This window comes from Monodelphis domestica, chromosome 4 (assembly GCF_027887165.1).
Source record: "Monodelphis domestica isolate mMonDom1 chromosome 4, mMonDom1.pri, whole genome shotgun sequence".
NCBI lineage: Eukaryota > Metazoa > Chordata > Mammalia > Didelphimorphia > Didelphidae > Monodelphis > Monodelphis domestica.
The window spans coordinates 253,261,209-253,285,780 of NC_077230.1; the positions used below are offsets into that span (position 1 = coordinate 253,261,209).

General features: G+C 33.3%; 1 protein-coding gene across 2 annotated transcripts in view; it reads right to left on the reverse strand.

The window, feature by feature from the left end:
• The window catches only part of DYNC2H1 (dynein cytoplasmic 2 heavy chain 1), a 453,597-nt gene that overhangs the window by 290,600 nt on the left and 138,425 nt on the right, over positions 1 to 24,572 (reverse strand). The window contains exons 45-54 of one of the 2 annotated variants that reach the window (XM_056794452.1): positions 23,027 to 23,171; positions 21,221 to 21,323; positions 20,160 to 20,306; positions 18,164 to 18,294; positions 16,203 to 16,451; positions 14,472 to 14,580; positions 11,835 to 11,948; positions 11,227 to 11,369; positions 7,161 to 7,245; positions 4,781 to 4,935 (exon numbers count right to left, since the gene is read on the reverse strand). In XM_056794452.1, coding sequence (XP_056650430.1) covers positions 4,781 to 4,935; positions 7,161 to 7,245; positions 11,227 to 11,369; positions 11,835 to 11,948; positions 14,472 to 14,580; positions 16,203 to 16,451; positions 18,164 to 18,294; positions 20,160 to 20,306; positions 21,221 to 21,323; positions 23,027 to 23,171 — 1,381 coding nt within the window. Of the gene's footprint in view, positions 1 to 4,780; positions 4,936 to 7,160; positions 7,246 to 11,226; positions 11,370 to 11,834; positions 11,949 to 14,471; positions 14,581 to 16,202; positions 16,452 to 18,163; positions 18,295 to 20,159; positions 20,328 to 21,220; positions 21,324 to 23,026; positions 23,172 to 24,572 lie in introns of both variants that reach the window. The other variant, XM_016433898.2, reaches the window with a different exon arrangement.

Genomic DNA, 24,572 nt, shown 5'->3' on the forward strand with positions numbered 1-24,572 from the left:
TATATATACCTAGGTGATATGGATGAATATTTACAAAAATATAAATTGCCTAGACTAACAGAAGAAGAAATATAATTCTTAAATAATCCCATATCAGAAAAAGAAATCCAACAGGCCATCAAAGAACTCCCTAAGAAAAAATCCCCAGGGCCTGATGGATTCACAAGTGAATTCTATCAAACATTCATAGAATAGCTAATCCCAATACTATACAAACTATTTGACATAATAAGCAAAGAGGGAGTTCTACCAAACTCCTTTTATGACACAAACATGGTACTGATTCCAAAGCCAGACAGGTCAAAAACAGAGAAAGAAAACTATAGACCAATCTTCCTAATGAATATAGATGCAAAAATCTTAAATAGGATACTAGCAAAAAGACTCCAGCAAGTGATCAGGACAGTCATTCACTATGACCAAGTAGGATTTATACCAGGAATGCAGGGCTGGTTCAATATTAGGAAAACCATCCACATAATTGACCATATCAACAAACAAAGAGACAAAAATCACATGATTATCTCAATAGATGCAGAAAAAGCCTTTGAAAAAATACAACACCCATTCCTATTAAAAACACTAGAAATCATAGGAATAGAAGGGCCGTTCCTAAAAATAATAAACAGTATATATCTAAAACCATCAACTAACATCATCTTCAATTGGGATAAATTAGATGCATTCCCAATAAGATCAGGAGTAAAACAAGGATGCCCATTATCACCTCTATTATTTACCATTGTACTAGAAACACTAGCAGTAGCAATTAGAGAAGAAGAAAAAGAAATTGAAGGCATTAAAATAGGCAAGGAGGAGACCAAGTTATCACTCTTTGCAGATGATATGATGGTCTACTTAAAGAATCCTAGAGAATCAACCAAAAAGCTGGTCAAAATAATCAAAAACTTTAGCAAAGTTGCAGGTTACAAAATAAACCCGCATAAGTCATCAGCATTTCTATATATTTCCAACACAGCTCAGCAGTAAGAATTAGAAATAGAAATCCCATTCAAAATCACCTTAGAGAAAATAAAATACTTAGGAATCTATCTCCCAAGACAAACACAGGAACTACATGAACACAACTATAAAACACTCTCCACACAACTAAAACTAGACTTGAGCAATTGGAAAAACATTAACTGCTCATGGGTCAGACAAGCAAATATAATAAAAATGACCATTCTACCCAAGCTTATTTACCTATTTAGTGCTATACCCATTGAACTTCCAAAAAAAATTTTTACTGACTTATAAAACACCATAGCAATGTTCATTTGGAAGAACAAAGGGTCAAGGATAACCAGGGAAATAATGGAAAATATATATATAAAGGTAAGTGGCCTTGCAGTCCCAGATCTCAAACTCCATTATAAAGCTGTAGTCACTGAAACAATTTGGTACTGGATAAGAGACAGAAAGGAGGATCAGTGGAATAGACTTGAGGTAAGTGACCCCAGCAAGACAGTATATGACAAACCCAAAGACCCTAGCTTCAGTGACAAAAACCTACTATTTGACAAAAACTGCTGGGAAAACTGGAAGACAGTGTGGGAGAGATTACATTTGGATCAACACCTCACACCCTACACCAAGATAAACTCAGAATGGGTGAATGACTTGAACATAAAGAAGGAAACTATAAGTAAATTAGAGGAATACAGAATAGTATACATGTCATACCTGGGGGAAGGGAAAGACTTTAAAACCAAGCAAGACATAGAAAGAGTCACAAAATGTAAAATAAACGATTTTGATTACATCAAATTAAAAAGTTTTTTGTAGAAACAAAACCAATGTAACCAAAATGAGAAGGGAAGCAACATATTGGGAAACAATTTTCATAACAAAATCCTCTGACAAAGGTCTAATTATTCAGATTTATAAAGAGCTAAATCAATTGTACAAAAAATCAAGCCATTCTCCAATTGATAAATGGGCAAGGGACATGAACAGGCAGTTTTCAGCCAAAGAAATCAAAACTATTAATAAGCACATGAAAAAGTGCTCTAAATCTCTTATAATCAGAGAGATGCAAATCAATACAACTCTGAGGTAGCACTTCACACCTAGCAGATTGGCTAACATGGCAGCAAAGGAAAGTAATGAATGCTGGAGGGGATGTGGCAAAGTCGGGACATTAATTCATTGCTGGTGGAGTTGTGAATTGATCCAACCATTCTGGAGGGCAATTTGGAACTATGCCCAAAGGGCGATAAAAGACTGTCTGCCCTTTGATCCAGCCATAGAACTGCTGGGTTTGTATCCCAAAGAGATAATAAGGAAAAAGACATGTACAAGAATATTGATAGCTGCGCTCTTTGTGGTGGCCAAAAATTGGAAAATGACGGGATGCCCTTTGATTGGGGAATGGCTAAACAAATTGTGGTATATGTTGGTGATGGAATACTATTGTGCTCAAAGGAATAATAAAGTGGAGAAATTCCATGGAGACTAGAACAACCTCCAGGAAGTGATGCAGAGCGAAAGGAGCAGAACCAGGAAAACATTGTACACAGATACTGAAACACTGTGGTACAATAGAATGTAATGGACGTCTCCATTAGTGTCAATACAATGTCCCTGAACATTCTGCAGGCATCTAGGAGAATAAACACTATAAACAAGCAAAAGACAAATTGTGGGAATAAAAACACTGAAGAAAAGCAACTGTTTGACTACAAGTGTTGAGGGGACATGAATGAGGAGAAACTAAATGAACACCTTAATACAAATACCAAAAACATGGAAACAGGTTTGAATCAATGACACATGTGATACCCAGTGGAATAGTGCGTCGGCTAGGAGAGGGGTGGTGGGAGGGGGGAGGAAAAGAAAATGATCTTTGTTTCCAAGGAACAATGTTTAAAAATGACAAAATAAAATAATGTTTAAATTGGGAAAGGGGGAAAATAAATAAATAATACCTTCAAAAAAAAAGAAATTGTTTTAAAAGTTGTCTGTATATAGTATTAGCAACTGAAGAAAATTTCTGAAGAAAATTATATACTTAATTTCTATTTATAATCATTAATACAACTGTGGCAATTAACATGTGCAAATGTATATGAATAAAATTCAGAAAAAGATGCAGTCTTTAGAAGCATCAGATATGAAATAAACATCTCTTTTCAAAAATAGAACTAATAGGTTAGAGCTTCCTGAAGGATAGGAGAAGTCTCTATGCTAATCTAAGATAATCAACCTTGACTGAATCTAAGAGAGATAGGTGGGAGAAGATAATGGAAAAAGCCAGAAAAACTGTCTTAGTCAGGAAAAACCTCTGGCCTGGGGAATCTATATTCAATAATAAACCTGTCTATAACCTATTCACACACCAGTCTCCTAACTTGTTATACTTCCTTTCTGTCCTTTAATTTCTTTAAATGTTTCAATATCTGGAATATTCTATTACAAGCTAGAAATAGTTTCATATGGGTATCTCCTTGCTTAAAACCTTGAAAGGAGAGAGAAGAGAAATAGAGGTGAGGAGAAAGAGCAAAAGAAAAAAGACATTCAAATACCCCAGGACAGGGCTCTTAATCTCACTATAAAATAACAGAATCTTCCCTGATCCCTGAACTTCCCTAAAAATTGAGTTACCCAGAAGTATGTAGTAAAGATGGACCCAGAAAACCCTTTAAGAGTTTGTGATAACAATTCTCCAAACCCCAGAAGTAGACGTTCACATGACCATGACCATTATCTAGACTTCACATGACCATGACCATTATCTAGTATTCCCTCTTGCCATAGCATTAAGTCTGCTGTTCTCAAGATTTACTGGTGACATTTCTGGATATCTACCTCTTCCTCTGAGATTTCCACTTCCACTATGGAAGTGAACAGCACTATTGAACTGCTACAGTTTAATGGTTGCAGCCATTGCTCCAGCATTCTCCTTTTGTGTTATCTGTCCTTACTTTATCTTCCAGGTTCCCTTTGGTGTCTCTAGTTATACTATGTGGCCTTCCTTTAAAAATGCAAAATAAAAAGGTCAATCACTTTCAGTACCAGCTAGGCTACCTCATTTTCCTACAGTTGAAGCGACAGATCACAATCCCAAGCACTAAAGGAAAACTGATTATTTCTATAGTTTTACTATATATGATTTCATCAGTGTTAAGACTGAAAAAATCCACAGGTTTTAAACTTATTTAGAAAAAAATTTATTACTATATAAATACTAGTTGTCAGCAAAGGGTACCAGAAACGAGTTCTGTTTAAAAGTCTAAACAATTTGAGAAATAAAAACTAATCTAAATAAAGAACTAACTAATCTAAATAAAGTATCTTAAAGGCATTTAAATTTATTATTTTGAAAAGATAACCCAGAAGACTGAAATGATTGCAGATAAACTACCAAATTATTTGTAAATGTTTGTAAATAAAAAGTTTATTGACAACCTATAACATTGTTTGTTAATAACTAGATAAAAATCAGTTAAGAAGTAGGCATCTGTGTTTTTCAGAAATCCATCTCTGAAATCCAAGATCACCACACAGTGGTCAAATAGAGTAAATGTACTTTCAATGAGAAAAGGAAAAAGGACTAACTAGTAGCACATATACACACAAAAAGGTAATTTAATGCAACAGTTACCCAAGAATGATTTATTCCATGCAATATTATGTATCCTATAAAAATGCTAAAGAAATGTATAAAGAAAAACTGTCAAAGTAGTTTATAAAGTTTACTTCTTTTTTATATATAAATCCAAATATTCAACATTCTCATATCCAAAATAAGTGTTATAATATGCAACCAATTTTTCACCTGCAAATGACTTTGTCTTTTTAATAACTCAGTTCTCTTGCTACTATTGATTGCTGAGTATACACGTAAAAAGGTCATATATCGACTTGGTGTAGCTCCATATGCTTTACAAGATTCATGAATAGCCAAAAAAGATTTTAGAAAATCAGGATCCCCTACAAAAAAAAAAAGGAAGAAGTAAATTTTTTCAGTCAGCATTCACATCAGCACACAACTCTTGCATTTTGCGGTTGCTTTACCCTACCATCTAAGCATGTTTGTCAAGACTTATACATTGGTTTTTAAAGAGGAATTTTCTACTCTTAGAAGTAGAATTTTCTACTCTTAGAAACCAAGAAGGAAATTACATCTAAATGGATCCCATATATAAATTCTTATTCCCATAAGCTTGTTACAAAATGTCTTTCATATATTCACTATGTAACTTTTATCAATGAACATATACAAATCAGGAATGCAGTCATGCAACTATATCTGAATCTACACTATATTAATAAACATTAGCTCACATTTATGTAACACTTTGTAGTGTTTTTTTTGTAGTGCTTTCTCCACAAAAATTCCCCACCTGAGTTAAGAGTACCATGTAATATATTATATCATTGTGAACCCCCCCCCCCAAAAAAAACCACTTAAAACTTTCTCAATTCCTAGCATAGGATCTTTAGATTATATGATCTGAAGCTGTTAAAGGTAGGAAAAATTCCATCTAGAAACTCCTAATTTTTTAGACAAAAAATAAAACAAAACTGGGAGAGTGATTTAATCAAGATCTCACCAGTAGTAACAAAGCTTACCTGGACCTAAATTTTCTGACTAAAACCTCCATGTTCTTTCTAGTAACAACATTAATTTAAAATAATTAATTCAAAATTCTCAACACTCTACATAAATGCTTTTGTCTTTTCTTTGAAGACATGCTAAGATTTTTCAACAGGGCAAAACACTGTTAAAATACCAATGTGGTTCATTAAATATTAAATAAGTTATTTGATAATTATTTATTTACCAGGAGAACAGATTCTCATATTGTTAACTTATATAAATATTCAATGGTTTCAATAGAGAGGGACATATTTGGCTCTTATTTTCTTATCTCCAAATTTCAAATTGGTATAAGTGGTCTTAATTCTATTTTCCTTGTTTAGTTTCATTTACTCTCTGGTATAATTGAAAGGAAGAAATGATAGCTTTTTCTAATATGCAGTATCAAAAGGGAACATACACTCCCTCACTCCACAATTGTCAACTGTTTTCAATTCTTTTCTACATCTCTCATATCCATTCACTTCTTGAGAATTGAGGACTTAGCTTATTTAAAGCCATCATCACCTGACTTATTTCAAATCTTCTGATTTCTCACCTTGCTTCATTTATCCCCTCTCCAAACTATTCTCTACTTAACTGCCAAAAGGACAGTGCTAAAATACAACTCTGACCATGTCACTCCCCTACTCAATGAATTCCTGTGACTGCCTAATATTTTGAGGATTAAAACCTGCCTCTATCTTACATTTCCAGACTTAAATCATGTATTAATCCCATCACTAAACTCTTTTGTACAGTATATTGGCCTCCTTGCTATTCTTCAAAATTGGGTCTCCCATCTCCTATTTTCCTTCATGAATACAACCCTACCTCTGAAAGCCTATTTTTCCTTCAAAGCTCAACTCAAGCTCCACAGGCTCCATGAAGCCTTTCATGACTTCTCCAGCTGCTGGCACTTAGCCTCCAAAATTACTTTAGATTTATTTTGTAAATGTTTATGTATATGATAGCTCCCTCAATAGAATGTAACCTCCCTGAAGTTAGGCACTGTTTAATTTCTGTCTCAATCCCCATGGTGAGGATACAGGCACAGTGCGTACAACATGAGAGCTACTACTAAATAGATTTGGCTAAGTGTTTAACGTTGAAAAAAAGTGAGAAGAGATACAAGAAAAAATAGTCTTTCTCTTTGATAAAAGACTAATCATTGTCTTTGTAATCTTTAAAGATTATACCTAGAAACTCTCCCAGCCTTCCATTTCAGAATAGAGTGGTTAACAACTGTTCTGTAAAAAGTGGCTTAGTTATTCTATAGAAGACACTTGAGTATGAGACAAACTATACTCAAGAATACACCAAGAATGAGAAAATACTGTAGAGACCATTAAATACTACACTAACTTGGTCTTTGGTGTTTTTTACTTCCATGTCCCATGTACAATTAAATTATTTAGTTTATATATGTCTTTTTTAAATGTAGTAGAAAAAACAGATCTGATTGTATAGATTTAAGATAAACAATTAAGTTTTGGTATACATAAGTTGTTTTCTTTTTTTTTCACTAATTCTAATCTCCAAATCAGAGTTATGATAACTTTCTTTGAACTATTACCAGTGGGTTTTTTCTTCTCTTCTCTTCTTTTTTTTTCACCAGACTTTTCTTCATTGGCCATTTCACTGAATAACATTTCAGGTATCTAAATTTGAAAATATGGTTTTTGAAAATTCAAAATCAATATAAATGATATTAAGGCAAAAAAAAAATAAAATGAAACCAAGACCTTTACAAATATAAAAATATCATTAATTCGTTTTCTTCCACAATAACAGATTAACAGGAACAAACTGAATACATTTTTTCTCTTCTTTTCTTTCTTTTTTTTGAAGGCTATAATCCCTAATATACCTAGGTTAAAAGGTGGAAGTACAATAGTTGAGACCATCATTTGCAGAAAAGGTTTGACCAGCTCTATCTCTGATCAAGGAGAGTGTGCCCCATCCTAAAAGGGTTCACAGTATTGGTGCTGAACAGTCAATCCAATGCCTTTTAGCTCTGTTTTGCATTTTAGAACTCCAGAACTCAACTGACCCATCAGCAACAGCCTAGCAGAAGAGGACTTCTAGGTGTTCACCATAACACCGAATCCCATCAATTTTAAAAAAGAAAAATTTCCTTAACAAGATTATATATGACAACCACTGTGTAAAAGAAATGGCAACTAGGGACCAGTTTCAATATAGGAGCAGGAAATAAATCTTGATTTCATTAGAACTCCCAGGTAAAGAAACGTCCTTCTCCAATGCAGTATGGAGTCTCTATCAAATTTATAATTTTAGAGAGTTGCCCAGAACTCTGAAAGATAAAGTGACTTGTCCAGGGTCACCCACCTAATATGTGTCAAAGAAGGAACTTGAACTTTGGGATTCCTGCCTTCTATCCATCACAGTACAGTTTAATATACAGTATGACAATGATTGGTCTATAAAATTAAAAAACTAAGGAATTAGGAAATGAATTAAGTCTAATTAGAAATTGATCAATAAAAAATTAGTTGTTGCAAGCAAGTCATAAAAATCATGAAAATATTAGGGTGTTTATATAACATTCAGCCAATGAAATATCTTTGTCATATGCAGAGAAAATACAAAAGGAAGAATATAGGAGAATTTATTTACTTTCAGTTACGAAAATTATAAGATAAAAGTAATTCAATGCAGTCATTTATTTTTTTAATTTCTAACTAAAATAATTGAGTGATATGAGGGGGTAAGTTTAAGAAGAGATGTACATGTTAATGTACAAAATGTATTTTTAAACCCTAACCTTCAGCCTTATAATCAAAACTAAGTATTGGTTCTGAGGCAGAAGAACATCTAGGCAATTGGGGTAAAGTGATTTGCCCACAGTCACAGAGCTAGGCAGTATTTAAGGTCAGATTTGGACTTAGGCCCTCCCATTTCTAGACTTGGCTCTTTCCCCTGAGCCACCACATTGTCCTCAATGTATTTTTATTTTTAAACAATGATACCAGCATTTCAGATCCATTAAAAGTTACAAAGTTTTTAAAGAAAAATTTAGACAGATTGTTAAAGGAAATGTGTATGCTACCTTAGAAGACACCAAAAAACTTGATTGTACAGAAAAATAATAGTAATTTTCTCTGGGGATCAATAATTTGACAAGGTATACAATTTCAAATTATTTATTTGATCAGATATTTTCACTTTATTTCACCTAAAATAACAATAACAAAGAAATTTGTCTTAATTCATGCTATTTTATAGTAATTGAATGTGTTTTGAAAACACAGTTGTGCTAGTCTTTGAGTCAAACAATGAAGTAAGCTTTTCTTAATAATCCTGGCTACTCCTACAAACTGGCTATAAATCTTTGCATATAAATCTTTACACCCTCAGAGCAAAAATAAATAGTTTAATACTAAAGTTTCAGTGCAACATTTTGGAATTATACATACCAGATCTGATTTCTTTAAATTCTGTGGAAAACATTCTTCATAATTTATCTCATATGATAAAAAGTGTCTCTAAGAAAAGTTAACTAGGAAATAATTACAACTCCTTCCTACTCTTCAAATAGTACTCAGACATTATCATACATTTAAAACAGGATCCAGTCTGGCATAGCACACTCTTAAAAGATTTTCTAAATCTCCTTTTCTATCTTCAAGTTTCTCATGTCTCTCTCTCTCATTCCTCTAACTCAGCTAAGGACCATACCTTTTATTTTACTGAGGAAATTAAGGTCAATAGACTTGAGCTTCCTCTTCTCCTATTTTCATTATCTCAGAACATTTTGACATTATCCCCCATTGTCTCTTCCTTTTCCTCAGTTTCTGAAAATGAGATGCTCCTTTCCTTCCAAGGTTAAACCTTTTATATCATCTCTTGATACTGATAGCATCCCTTCTCATCTACTCTAGCAAATTATAAACTCCATCATTTCCTCTAAACTTCAACCTTTATTATACTGGATATGTGTGAGGAAGAACAGGAAACCCAGTCTGGTTGGTCTGTTTGGCATTCTCAGGCACCTGTACAAGTTCATCACTCACATTATGCCCCTTAACTATGGGTATTCCCTAAAGTCTTCTCTAACATCTTTTTGTCATCTACCTACTCTCTTTCTGATAAAGATCTCAGCTGTATGGGCTTAGTCATCCTTTCTTTGCCAATAATACACAAATAGAGACAAGATGTTTCAAAAAGTCCTGGGGAAGTTTTTAAACTACAGGAAGATTTTGGGTATACTTTCTCTATCCAACCCCAGTCTCTTCCATCAGTTTCAATCTCCAATCACTAATATCCCCCAGAGATACATCAAACTCAACCCATTCAAAACAAAACTTCCTTATCTTTCTCCCAAACCTATTTTTCTTTCAAACTTACCTATTATTTTATCAAAAAGGGAATTGTATTTTCCTGACTGAAAGATGTCAACATTGCCAAATGGAGTAATTAAGTGGATAAAGGATGAGATCTGACAAGACAATCAGATTTAGCAATTTAAATTTCCATTCTCCCAGCTTCCTGACCATCTTCTTCCCCATCAGTTGCCAAATCTTATTGTTTCTACTTCATTTTCATCAAATTTCTTTTCTCTACTCACTATTAATTCAGGCCTTTACTGACTTTTGCCTAGATTATTCAATGGTTCTAATTAGTCACCTTACCCCAAAAGTCTGTCCACACTGCTATCCATCCAACACACTACTGCCAATATAATTGTTCTTAAGCATAGGTAAGATCAAGTGTGTCTCCTACTACTAAGTTAACACAAGTGTCTTCCTAGAATAAAATAAAAACTCCTTTTAGCTTTGAAAGCCCTTCACAACCCCAACCCCAACCTATCTTTCAGCTTTACTTGACATTATTCTCCCTCCCTCCCTCCACAACCCAAACTGGTCCTTTTCATTCCTCACACACACACAAAAAAAGACTTCTCTTATGTCAATGGCCTTGCACTGGCTGTCACCCATCACTGGAATGCACTCTTTACTCACATCTGCCTCCAAGAAGCCCTCTATTCCTACAACATACTATACCACTTAATTCCTTCAAGCACCCCCTTGAAGCTTTTCCTGATCCCCTCAACAGCTGGTTCTATTATTCTGAAATTTTCTTGTTATTTAGTTATGTGGTGTTTATTCCTATTTATTCTCTTTCTACGCATACTGCATATTTTCATACATTACCTTGTCATCTCAGAATTGTCAGCTCCTTGTGAGTGAGCTTATGTCACTCATTGTATATGTATCCCCAGTATATAGTATTTGACACAAAGTAAACACTTATCTGTTGGCTGATTGATTTTGAAAAGAATAAATAGGTTTTATGATTATTCTTATTTGGTTTCTTCTAATTTTTCTATTTTATTTTTATGACATGTTTATTGTTATCTGTGGCGGAAAAGATAATTACTAGATGCCATGTACTGTGATAAGTATTTAAGATGCAAGACACTTTTTAATAGACATTATTCTTGACATTCAAAAAGAAAAGACAGGAAATTGTTATCTATATGAATGTAGCTATGTTCTAGTAAAATTGTTATAACAACTATGTCAACTGTCAAAAGTGTGGCCATCCTTAAAGAATGTACTTTTGTAGAAAGAATAAACTCATCTACTTTTCACACCTTTATTAAATGGAAAACTTACTTTTTTCATACTGTTGTCTGACCAACTCTCCATCCACATCACCTGGCATTTCTTATGTAGGGCTGGATTACTCTCACAGTTTATTGTAAAATTTAAGCTAGCAGAGTCCATTATCAAGACTATATGCAGGTTCTGCTGAATCTCTGAAGAATTTAAAAGTAAAAAATTTAAGTGACAGAAAAAATTTAGGGTAAACAGGTATCTAAATACTTTTACATAGACTGAAATTAATGTCTACAAACCTTTTATAAACTATGGAACAATAATCAAATCTTTCAGAAAGTCCAATAGCAACCTAAGCATTCAAATCATTTTCAGATGAGTTAGATATTTTACTTATTACATGAAAATAGGTGGGAAGTTCAAGTTTCAATGGACACTATATTCATTTTTTCTTATTTAACTACACTCTAGCATTTTCCCCAACATTTTCAGTACTTATAATTTGAAAAATATTTAAAAGAAAAGCAAAATATATAATAAATCTGTATAAGCTTCATGATACTTGGGAAATCTAATGAACAAAATAATGTTCAATTAAAATGTGTTTATATTTTCATACTCTATATTTTTTACCCTTCAATGAACTATTAATTCATTTTGCTTACTGTAGGTAAAATAATTAAAGACTGGTCCAGTAAAGCCATCTTGTGAAGCCTGATCTTTTAAAGGAGACAATAAGGGTTCTAACTCTTCAAGAGAGTATAATCCAGGAACTTCACCTACAAAAAGAATAGTATATGCATTTTAATTAAGCTTAAGTGCAGTATTTAATCAATGTTTTTTTATTATTGAATTCTTGGAACTATTAGTGTCATCCCTTCCTTCCCATTACCATTATTACTATAGTATAGATTTTGATAATTTCACATCTGGAAATCAGTAGTGGCCTCCTAAATGTTTTTTTCTGCCACCAGTCTCTCATCCCTCTTATATATCCTGAAAGTTAGGTGATTTTGTCAATATGAGCATTCCTAAACCAATGCTGACCACAACTTATCTATTCTTTAGCAAACTATCTTCACAGGCTACCATGAATGTAAAACTCATAGTCTGCAGATGTTTTCACAATGAGCCTCTAAATTTGCTGGTATGTTCGGCAACAGATTGATAGTAAACAACATCCATATTTCAAGTCTTTCTAGCTTGGTAAAACGAATAAATGAAAAATCATTTGTTAAGCACTTACTAGGTACAATGTACTGTGTTAAATGCTGGCCATATACATATAAAAGACAGTACTTGTTCTTAAGGAGCTCACATTCTAATGGGGGGAAAAAAACACATATGGAAGGTTTCAGCATCATCTGATGAAAATCTCCAATGGTCCTTAGAGTATAGTGGCAAAGTAACTAAGTGCCACTTCTTTAATATCATTTCTAATGATCAAATTATATCAGTTTCTGAAGTTAAGCCATTAAATCACTCTAACTACATAATCTTTGAGGGGAAAAAAGTATCATTTACATGCTACAAGAATCAGAGTAAGACTTAATTAGGAGCATTCTAGTAGTTTTAATGCAAGATTTGTCTATCTAAAACATAGATTTTGATCAAGTTTTTAAAAAAACTCAAAATTCTTCAGTGGTTCCCTATCTTCTATAAGGTAAAAGAGAATGGCATTCAAGATACCAATCTATTTTTTAAACCTTATGTCTCATTTGTTTTTCTTCCATGAAACATTTGCTACTGCACCATCAATAACACTGTTCCATTACCTAAAAAATCTCTCCACCAATCAAATCCTACCATCTCTGAAATATGAGATAAAGTTCTAAATGTCCTATGAAGCTTTAGTTTCTATCCTCTAACTCACTATGGTGTCTCCCTCCTCTGAACTCCTCTATTATTTACTGATAGCAATTATTTGTTAGCATTCATATAATACTATAAATAATATACTTTTAGGTTTTTGTTTTGGTCACTAAAAGGAGTACAAACAAAGTTATGGAATCTTTCATCAATTTAGGTTATGTTCATAAATATAGACTTGGCCTGAATGAACAAGAACTCAACCTGGGATTATATTGGTATTCTAAATTAATTTTTTTCATCAACAAAAACCTGCTTTCTCTCCCTTCCAAAACTTCCCCCATTGGTTGAGGGGATATGATTGAGGAGAGACTCTAAAGAAGACTCTAGAAGCCTTGGTTTCAGAGGCCCAGATTCTATAGCTGGGCTTCTATTTTGGTAACTACAAATTAAATCTTGAAAATTGAGTTGATTGGTGTTGTGAAACTACAAATATAGATTGGTGGCTCTTCCCTATTCTAAGCTTTATAGTTGTAGAGAATTCTCTGGGAGGTTAGGTGATTTTCTGAGGGTCACACCACCAGGAAAGATCAGAAACCAAATTCTTCCTGATCCAGAGGCTCACATAACAGACCATATCATTCCACACAGCATTTCTTTTTTATCATAATAAAAAGTTTAATATGCTTACACTATGGCTTAAAGCTTTTATAACTACATTCTCTAAACCTCATTCTGCAAAAAAGATACTCTATTCCTTTTCTTTCTAAATAAACCAGAACAAATTTCAAATACACACACACACACACACACACACACACACACACACACACACACACACACATACACAAAGGCACATATATAGAAACTTCTGGCAAATGACCCTCTTGAATATCATAGGACATCAGAGGTGGAAGGGAACTTCTACAGATGAAGAAACTGAGGCCCAGAGAAAAATAAGTAATTTGACTGAAAGTCACATAACTATTAGGACAGAAGCTGAACTCAAAACCTCATTCTCTTTTCCCTACACTATGATCATCATTTAATTTAACATGTATTAAACATTTACCATACACAAAGGCATTTATAACATATACAGATTGTTATTTCATTAATAAGTTTTAAGTTTCTTAAGGACAGGAAAAATGCTTTGCTTCTGTGTGCTTCCCATAGGACTCAGTACAGTGCTTTGAACCAAGTAAGTATGGATACAATGGGAAAAAAAATTTCAATAATTAAAATAAGGTATTGAAACTCACAAGCATAATTTTATTCTTCTTGGTCCTGACATTTCTAAAAATGTAGAGACATCTTTTTAAATCAGTTTTTTTCTTAAATATATTTCTTCAGATTTTATTCCTTAATCATATTTAATCACACTGACTTAGGGAAGAATTATACTTAAAGGATTAGCCACATCCAGAACACTTCAAATCATGTACTTTCATTGTGAATTATATGTTCTTGAATAGCAAATATTCCCTACCTACCTGAAGATAAAAGACTATTGATCATCTCCAAGAATGTAGGATGGACAAACTGGTAATCTTCAAGAAGCAAAACTACTTGCTGAGCTTCAATGCCTGCAAGATGTAGTACCTGACAATAAAGAGATAAAATTTTAGTAATCACTCAATAAATATTTATTAAGCACTCCATATCTACACCAGGCATTCACTGTACTAGGCACTGGTAAAGTCAAATATTCAGAAATATACTTCAAAATTTGATTTCTTTTCAATCTAAATCTGGGATTTCATAGGGACTGATAATTCCCAATAAGGATACTCCTACCAATGACAATCTTTAATTGTCTATAAACATATTCTTAGGGAGTTATCCTGGCTAAGGGGAGGTTATGTGACCAGTCTAGGATCAACTAGTCTATATGTCAGAGGTGGGACTAAAACACAGATCTTCACTCAGAAGTCAGCTCTGTATTCCCTATGCCAAGTTACCTGTCAACTGATTTACATAAGAATTATAAGCAGATTGATTTAGATATCTGTGGGGTTTTTTTTACTTTTATTAATTTAATTAAAAACCAGATACTTACAGCACTAACTCTATAATAAATCCAGTCTATGGTTAAATTTCATAAATGAGGAAAACAAATCATTTTATATTAGTGATATTAAAGCAGAACTTAAAGCTTTAACTGTTTTTGGCATTTCCATACCCATTCTCTTTCTCATATGCCTATCTGATAGCTCATCCTTTCTCTGTACTTATGACTGGGAATTTTAGATTTACTCCACTCTGCTTAGTCTTTAGAATTCTAGCAACCAGGAATGTATACACCCCCACTTAAGAATTAAGGAAGATGTAAGGAAGATGGCCTATGACCAACATGTGCTAGCAAGTGACAAATCAAAAACAACTGACAGACGCCCCCTGGGCTGCCCTAAACCAAACTTAAACTACCATTGCTACATATGAGACACAGGAAGTGATATTAAGAACTGCCTTTATATTTTGTGTCACTTCCTCTTGCTCTCTCTCTGTCAGAGACGTTGGGCTCACTCAGTGATGTTGGGCTCTCACAACTCAGCAAGGTTGGGAGCTCTGGGCAGCGTTTTGGCATGCTTGCAGCTCTTGGAGGGTTTTGGCGTTTGTGGCGTGGCAGTGAGGTTACTGGGAGAAGCTTTGTAGTGTGGTTTAGGTGAGACATCTTCCCTGAGCGAGAATTGGTGAGCGGTTAGGCTGATTCCTCCTTTCCTTTACCTCCTAAAGCACTATCCTCTTAGGAGGCCCCTCATCTTGGAGTAGACCTCTTGGCTGGAAGCTGAGCTAGATTTAATCTTCTGAGGAGGCCTCCTTGCTGAGTTCTCTGAACTTCCCTTGGCTTAGACTAGGTCAGAGAAATCTTATACCCCTTCCTCTCTCTTCTTTTTCTTAATTTCTTCCTACTATTGTAATTAAACCACCATAAAAATCCCAAACTGACTTGAGTATTTTTTTAATCCCTGGTGATTCAGTCAACAACCCTAATTTTTACCCCTAACAGTCTTACAAAGGAAAGGAAAGTTGAAGTATTTTTAATGTTTTTAAACATCATAATTTAAAAATCATAAGAAAATGAAATGTAAAAATTTAACTAAAATTTATCTTTGTAAGAGAATTCTACATATTCTCCAAAAAGCATTTTCACATATTCTAAGAGATTAATTACATATATATTCAACTAGCATCAAAAATGAGATAAAAAATAAGTTACTCACATGTTTGAGATCATTCTTAAATTGCTTCAGCTCATACCCTCTGGAAATCTTGGGGGAAATCAGTACAGCTCCATGCATGTGGCTGACTAATGAAGTGATAGTTCGACGTCCCACACCGCTACGCCCAGCTAAGAGAAGGGAGCCTCCAGGGAAACTCAGCACCCTGTCTATCCTAGACATATACTCCAGAACTTCTTGGAAAAGCAAAATATCTAAATCCTGGTTATCTCGTCCATAATGAATAATACCCTTTGAGAAATCACAAGAGAATATTTATGTAATTATGTCCCAGTACAAACCCATTTCTAATTTTTTTGCAAGAAGCAGAAATAGAGTGACAGTTCATCATCTCTCAAGCCTAGTTATCTATCAGATACTACTGCCTTATTATAGAAATATCCCCTAGGCTAAAATTCCTAATGTCTCTTTCAAACATATGGTGACACAGAGCATTATCCCTACAACTACTGAAAATATTGCCAGGTAATAGAAGTTACTCAGTTCAGAAAACTCCCAGTTATGGGCAATGCACTGTGGGAGGAACTGAGGAAGACATCACTTTCTAAGGCACTTACAATATTTTTTTAAACCCTTACCTTCTGTCTTAGAGTCAACATTGTGTATTGGTTCTAAGGCAAATTAAGTGACTTGCCTGGGGTCACACAGTTAGGAAGTATCTGAGGCTAGATTTGATCCCAGGACCTCTTGTCTCTATGCCTGCTTCTCAAGCTATTCCCGACTTACAATCTTTATGTTGGATAAGTGGAGATAAAATATTTATAGGAATAAGCACAATATAAACTATAATATGAGCACATGAAAGAGGTAAACATGAAATACTTTGAAAATATTGAGGAGAGATCAGTGTGGTAAATCAGGATGGCATTAGGGCAGAGTCTTGAAGGACGAATAGCACTAAATCCTCTCAAATTCCCATCAGTTATTAGAAATTTAAATGATATACTTACACTATTAGAAAAATAACACCAATATCCTGGAAAACCATCTAATTGCTTGAAAATCCTACACAAAACATTGTCTATGTCTCCAAAACTCCAATAATCTATTAAATCTCTTGAACAAGATAATAGCAAAGAAAAACAAATCACCTAGTAATAAATGGCACTGTCAGAGATTTCAGGACTTTTTCCAACCCTCCTCATTTTATAAATATGCAAAATGAAACACATGAAGCTTATATAACTTGACCAAGGTTATAAATGTTTACTTAAACCTTTGGGATTTAAACTTGGACTATCTGACCCCAGAGTTGGTGCTTTTCCCACTTTGCCATGTTGCTCCCCTAAATCATAAACTTGGCCTCAGACACTTCCTAGCTGTGTGAACCTGGACAAGTCACTTAACCCCCAGTGCCTAGCCCTTCTGCCTTAGAACCAATATATAGTATTGATTCTAAGATAGAAGATAAGGGTTTAAAAAAAAAAACATTTTACTTGCCTTCATAGGAACAAAGAATGAAGAAGGTACAAAGAGAAAAAAAAAACATCAACAGATATGGAAGTGGATTAGCCTTATCAAATTGTTCTATCACCCACAAAACTTTTAATTTTATTATAATCAGTTTCCAGAGCTAATTCCAGTTCTTTTTTAAGTTGATCCCTATTGATAAAAAAAAGTATGCCATTTGTTTTACCATCACTAACCTCCTTTAAAACTAAATTGAAAAGGGAAAAAAGAATTGTAAAAAGTAATCCTACATCTCATCTAACAATCATCTTCAATGATTTTTTTTACATATACAACTATATACTTTTGTTCACTACACTTGAATTTGGTTGGTCTCTTCTTCAGAGTGCAAACTGTGAAAAGCTATGAGTTGTGTTTAAGCTATACTTTTTATCCCTCCACACCTTATATCATTGACTGGGGTCTCAATAATTATTTTAAAATGCTATTGATGATGACCAGATTCCAAGTCAAATTAACAATTTGTGCCATACCTTTTTAATAACATCTCTGAGATCTGTAGAATTCAATTTTCCAAGTGGTTTTCCATGAGGAGGCAATGGCTGTCCTGGTGCTGATCTTGATCCTGCATCATGCCGTGCTCCCCAGGTTACATAATAGCTATCTGATGAAATATAAATGTCAAAAGTAATATGAAAATTCAGCTAAAATAACTGCCTATTATGATCTCAGTACTATCATTTTTCATTCATTATTTATTGCTAATAACATAATCAGGACTCTTAAGGTATTACACTATTTAAAAAACAAGTTAACAAATATTCTAAGTCATCTATTGATCCATAAAATGTTGAAAGTCAAATCCAAGCAATAAGTCTGTTCAATTTTCTAAACAATCTAACTCAGTGGTAGTTTAAAAGCCCCTGTGTACCAAAAAACTCAACAATATGATACAAGAAGGAAGAAGAGACACAATCTCTAATAGATTCTTAAATTCTTAAGATCTAGAAATTTAAATCCTTAAAACTAAAGAAAAGCATTCCTAGCATCATTTTAGAAGATACTGTTTATTATACCTGTTAATAGCCATAAAATCATAGGGAATTTCATACTGTATCAGAAACAATTCAGAGGAAGAAAAAACTTGAATCTAGTTTCCATGTCAAAAGAAAAGTAGGAAACTAGTATGAAGCAAGACAAAAAAAAAATTCCTCAATGTTTTAATTAATTAAAATCTGCTTTCATAAAAAAAAAAAAATTGAGGGGGGAAGGTACCACTGAAATAAAAAAATAGAAACCATGCCAAGAGAATTTGGGGAAAACATAAGCTCTTCATTTGCCTCAGCAGTAAACCTTGATATTTTGGGGGTGGGGGAAGCCATATTCAATATGTAAATTGAGTATTAACTAGTACTACCTGAGCAACAACCTAAAGAAAAAAACGGAATTCCCCAAATTAAAAAAACAAAACAAAACATAAAAACAGCCATAGATTCCATCAAAGCAACTGAAAGTATGACAAACATTGAAGAGCTTACTTAACCAGAGTAAATAAAACTAATTTTGCAGGACTCTGATTACTTTGGACCCCTCTTACTTATAGTCCCCTACACCAACCATAACAGAACCTTATTTCTGACTTCAGAATTAAATATACCAGTCATTTAAGATTTAGATAGTCTTTCATTACTGAGGTAGAAAGAGCTAGCACCACACAGAATACAATATGAACTATCAGTCAGCTCCAACTAGTGCTGAAACTCTACCAAGTCTTTCACATTCCTAATTTTCTTAATCCTTAATCCCAACTGGATTATTCCAAATCTACTGATACAAAGATTCCCAAAGACCACCTAACATTGAACTCCTCAACTCCAAATCTAGGGTGGAATCTGGACAAAACTTATCATAAAGCCCTGTTAATTGTCAAGCCTACATTTAGTTTTTTGTCTTGTTTAGCTAAAGCTCAGAGTTTGACATCAAGCCAAGATTATAACAGGAAATAATATTTCTGATTGAATGTAATAAAACAAAAATATTATCCTGGTATTCAACTACAGATTCTTATGGAATCTTTTCTCTTCCTTACTGTCAAGGTAATAAACCTATCTCTTGAAGAGAAAAAAGATGTAGGATCTTATCTTTCAATACAATTGAAATCAAAAGACATTTATTGAGTGCCAACTGCATGAAAGTAATTTAATGGGGAAAAAATTCCATCCTGATTTTTAGGGCATTGACACTAGACAACTTTTGTGGTGTTGGTTATTTTTTTCCACAATTGAGGGCAAGGATGATCAATTCTCACTTAGCAAGAAAAGTCGATCTCAATTCTGAGTAGATGAATTATATTAAGTTTTATTATGTTTACAAAATCAAGGAATTTATTAGAAAGATAGAGTATAAGGCTTATACTACAAACTGACTAAATCAAAAACAAATAAAATTATACTTAATTATATTCACACTTAATTTATAAATTAGAGATAATGATTACAAATTACAACATATATATTTTAGCATATATACCTGCCATATTATCCAATATGTCTGAACCCCAATCTCCTTGGAAGACAGATGTTAAAATACCATCAAATAAATGTAGTTCCTTTGCACCGACAATTTTATCACGAAACAATCGACGAGCTTCATATGCCACAATTTCCAGGACATAATCTAGTGGATGATTTGATGATCCTAAAAAGTGAAAAATGTTTTTTATCTGCATTTTAACAAATAGTTTCAAAACACAAAATCTAAAATTAATGTTGGAAATAATCAGAAAAATAAAGTCTACGTACCAGAATTGTAGCATCAGAGAGATACAATAAAAGGAAAAAATACATTAATTTCCATTTTCTATTAAAATAAATGAATGTATACATTGATGAGTGTAAACTATAACATTCACTTAAATATTCCCATATGGTTACCTACATAGTATTACTTAAGTATAGACATATATAGAGGCAGGAAAACAAAAAATATGCCCATTTTAAGGTCACCAAAAACACTAAGAAACTATTCTATGAAAATGATAGTAAATAATATTTCCTATGTTCTTTATCTTCAATTTTCACTACAACTACTTTTCCTTATATTCCTGAAAAGCTCCCAGAAATCAACATTGTGCTAAAAGAAATGAAAAACCAGCTAAGAAATTTGATACAATAATTTCACTACCATATTACATATCATCATTTAAATGTGCTTAAAATAAACAGTACTTAATTTTGAAGTCATTCATTATGCAAAAATATAACCAAATCTCAACTTTAGAGCACATATGAAAAATAATAATTTCATAATTTTCAATCATGTAGACCTGGACTGACAACAAATCTTTGTTTACTTGACTACATTGATAAAGGATTCAAGGACCTGAATTGTTTTCCAGGTAAGTTTGTGCTATTCCAAATTTCCTTAGGATGTAGTTAATAGTCACAGAAAAGAAATACCTTGACAAATGAAATACAGTTAAAGATAAACTTTGCCAACCTTTTAAATAGGTATTTGTGAAAACAAAATATAAAACATTTTGACATTCTAAAGCAAAAAGTATGATAGCATATCATGAAAGGAAGACTTACCTCCTGCTAAATCATATCTGAATAATCCAAGAACCCATTGGGTAAGAATGCAAGGAGTAAACAAATAATGGCTATAATCATCAACTGTAAATTTGGCTCGCACCTGAAAAAATAATATGTTCTTTTGAATAATCAGTAAGAGTTCTATGAAGTTTGCCAGACCTGGACTGACAACAAATCTTTGTTTACTTGACTACATTGATAAAGGATTCAAGGACCTGAATTGTTTTCCAGGTAAGTTTGTGCTATTCCAAATTTCCTTAGGATGTCGTGAAACTTTGGGTATGTTAATAAAAGCTCCTCTTTGATTATGTAGCCAAAAGTCCTATTTGATTACATAGCCAATAAGGCATACGTATCTAACTATCTGTTTCAAGAGTCACTACTCTTATTTTGGCCCTGAATAATTTATATCTGAATTCTTGCAAAAAGACTATGATAGGACTTATTGTCTAGCCTTTCCTCCCTCCAGTAAATTTCACACAATATTGCAGGAACTATTTGCCATATATACCATCTTAATCATGCTATTCCTCTGCCCCAAAATCTAAACTGGGTAATTCTTACCTTTATGGTATTCCTCAACATAAGTTTTTAGGCTCTCAGACAACTATATTCCTAAGCCTCCTTAACTTCATCCTCCTCTAATGTTATCAACTTTGTACTTTATATTATTCTGTAAATGAAAGTATTTGTGAGTACATATATGTGCATATATAATAAATACATACACAAATATTCATATGTGTATACACATACGTAAATTATATATATATATATATATATATATATATGTAACATATATACAAAAGAGAGAGACAGAAGGAGATATAGATCATGGAATCAAGAAGCCCAGGTATCAGTTATAGGATAGTTATATATGAGCAAGTCATTTAAACTCTCAGTGCTTGAGGCAACTCTTTAGAAATATAATGTACAAAGACTTGACAATATACACTAGTTCTAAGGGTTTCCAGTTCAGGTGTTCCCTACAATAATGAAGCCACAACTGAGTACAAAAGAAAAAGATACATATAACACATGAAAAAATCTATGTGATAATCAAATGAGAAAGTGATTGTTAAGTGCTCAATACAGTGTTTGGCACATAGTAAGTGATACAAAAATGTGAGCTATTATTATTGATTGTTATTCAATCAAGCAATTAATAAATATTTATTAAGTACCTACTGCTACTACTACTACTACCACCTAACATTATAGAGTCCTTTCTAATTAATGTCCCTAACTCAAATGTCTCCTTACTTCAATCCATCCTAATAACTGCTGCCAAAGTAAATCTCTTAAAGCTCAGATCTGACCATGTTAATCCCCTACTTAATCAACAGCAGTAGCTTCCCCTTACCTCTAGAATAGCCATTACTCTAAGATAAAATATAAGCTCATTTAGTTTTCAAAGCCCTTCACAACCTGAGCCAAACCTATCTTTCTGGCCTAACTGACCCTCCAGATCTCATACTCTGAAATCGAGTCAAATGGGCCTTTTTGTTTCTCACACATGATGCTCCATCTCCTATCCTGGGGCTTAACCGTTTCACTGGTCACCCCTGTACCTCCTCCTTACCCCCAACACATAGGATGCATTTAATACATTTGTTGGTTTGTCTTTACCTCAAAGAATCCCTCAGTATTCATTCATTAAAGCTCTGACAATGGCATCCATGACTAGATGATTTATGTTTCTTTGCATTCAACTTCATTCTGGTTTATCATATGTGCTGCTCATAAATTTAAAGAAAAGAAATCTATGAGACAGTTCAGATAAAAGAATATAAAAAGTTATACCTGTTCATATACTTGTACCATAGAACCTGCTAAGAGATAAATCTTTGATGAAGAACCCCAGATGGAATGATTTTTTAGATTTTTATGTAGAACAGGTTCCAGATATGCGCCATAAATTGTCTGTAATTGATCTCTTTCTGGGTAACTAAGAAAAGATAACATAAAAATGAAAAGACTTAAAATGAGTATTACAAAATCCAAATTTCCTTAAGGTAAAACTAGAGGAAAAGACAGAATAAAAAACTTTAAAATATGTTTAAATTTTTACCTCTTGTATCTATTCTTTGCCTTAAGAAAAATACAAATCATATCACAAAAAAATGGGTTAATAATGAGCATTACTGTGAAAATATTTTGAAATATTCTGAAATTTGAAATCATGAAGAGAAAAATATCATTTGAACCAAGAGGTTTTTTTCTAACTTAAGGAATGGCTGGTTTAAGCCAGAATTTTATTGTGCACACAACTCTAAATATATCTAAGTTGCCTTGAATATATTTATTACTGATTATACAGATTATTTATACACATAATACATATATAAATATCTGTATATATACATACATATATACACACATTTATACATATACAAAATCTCCTTTTCCAAATATCTTTATTTCTGTTAAAAGAAATATCTACCATCCTTCAAGTCTCTCAAGTAACTTCACCATTAATCTGTTTCTCTCATTCTCCCTCACATTCATGTCATCAAGTTGCAAAATCTTTCTTTTTCTACCTAAATTTGTGCCCTCATCACCTCTCACCTATATTATAGTAAAAAGCCCCCCAACCCAAGTCATGGTTTCCCTGTTTTGAATCTTTCCCCACTCTTGTCCAACCTATACAATTGCTGCCAAAGTAATTTACCTTAAGTCTGAACATGAGGCTTTCCACTCAATTAACTCCAGAAGATTCTTATAGCTTCAAGGATAAAATACCAAACTACTCTATTTAGCCCTTTGTGATCTAGTCCAAACCTATCTTTCCCTGCCTCAATGAGCATTACTCTTTCCCCAACCCCAACACACTCACACACATTCTCTTTCTCTTACTCTCTCGCTCTCTCTCTCTCTCTCTCTCTCTCTCTCTCTCTCTCTCTCTCTCTCTCTCTCATACAGACAAAATGACTCTCCCTCTTTTCCTCAAAGGACCTCCTATCTCCATCCCCATGCCTTCTCTCAAGCCATCTACATACCTCACCCACAAGAAGTCTCTCTTCCTTTCAGATAAGCTTAAGCACTATCTTCTGCAAAATCTTCACCATATTCCCAACCACTACTGCCCTCCCTCCTAAATTAATATGTACTTAACAACTTTTTGTCCATATGCATATGGAACTTATTTATTCAATTTACATTTAATATGGCTACATTTTGTGTGTATTTCTTGTAATTCCCTTTATAATGTTAGCTTCTTGTGAGTAAAGATGGTTTCATTCCTTAAACTTAAAATCCTAATGCTTTGCACAATGCCTGACACATCACATGTATTTAATAAACACTTATTGATTAAGATGAACAGACTTTAAACATGTAAAATAATATG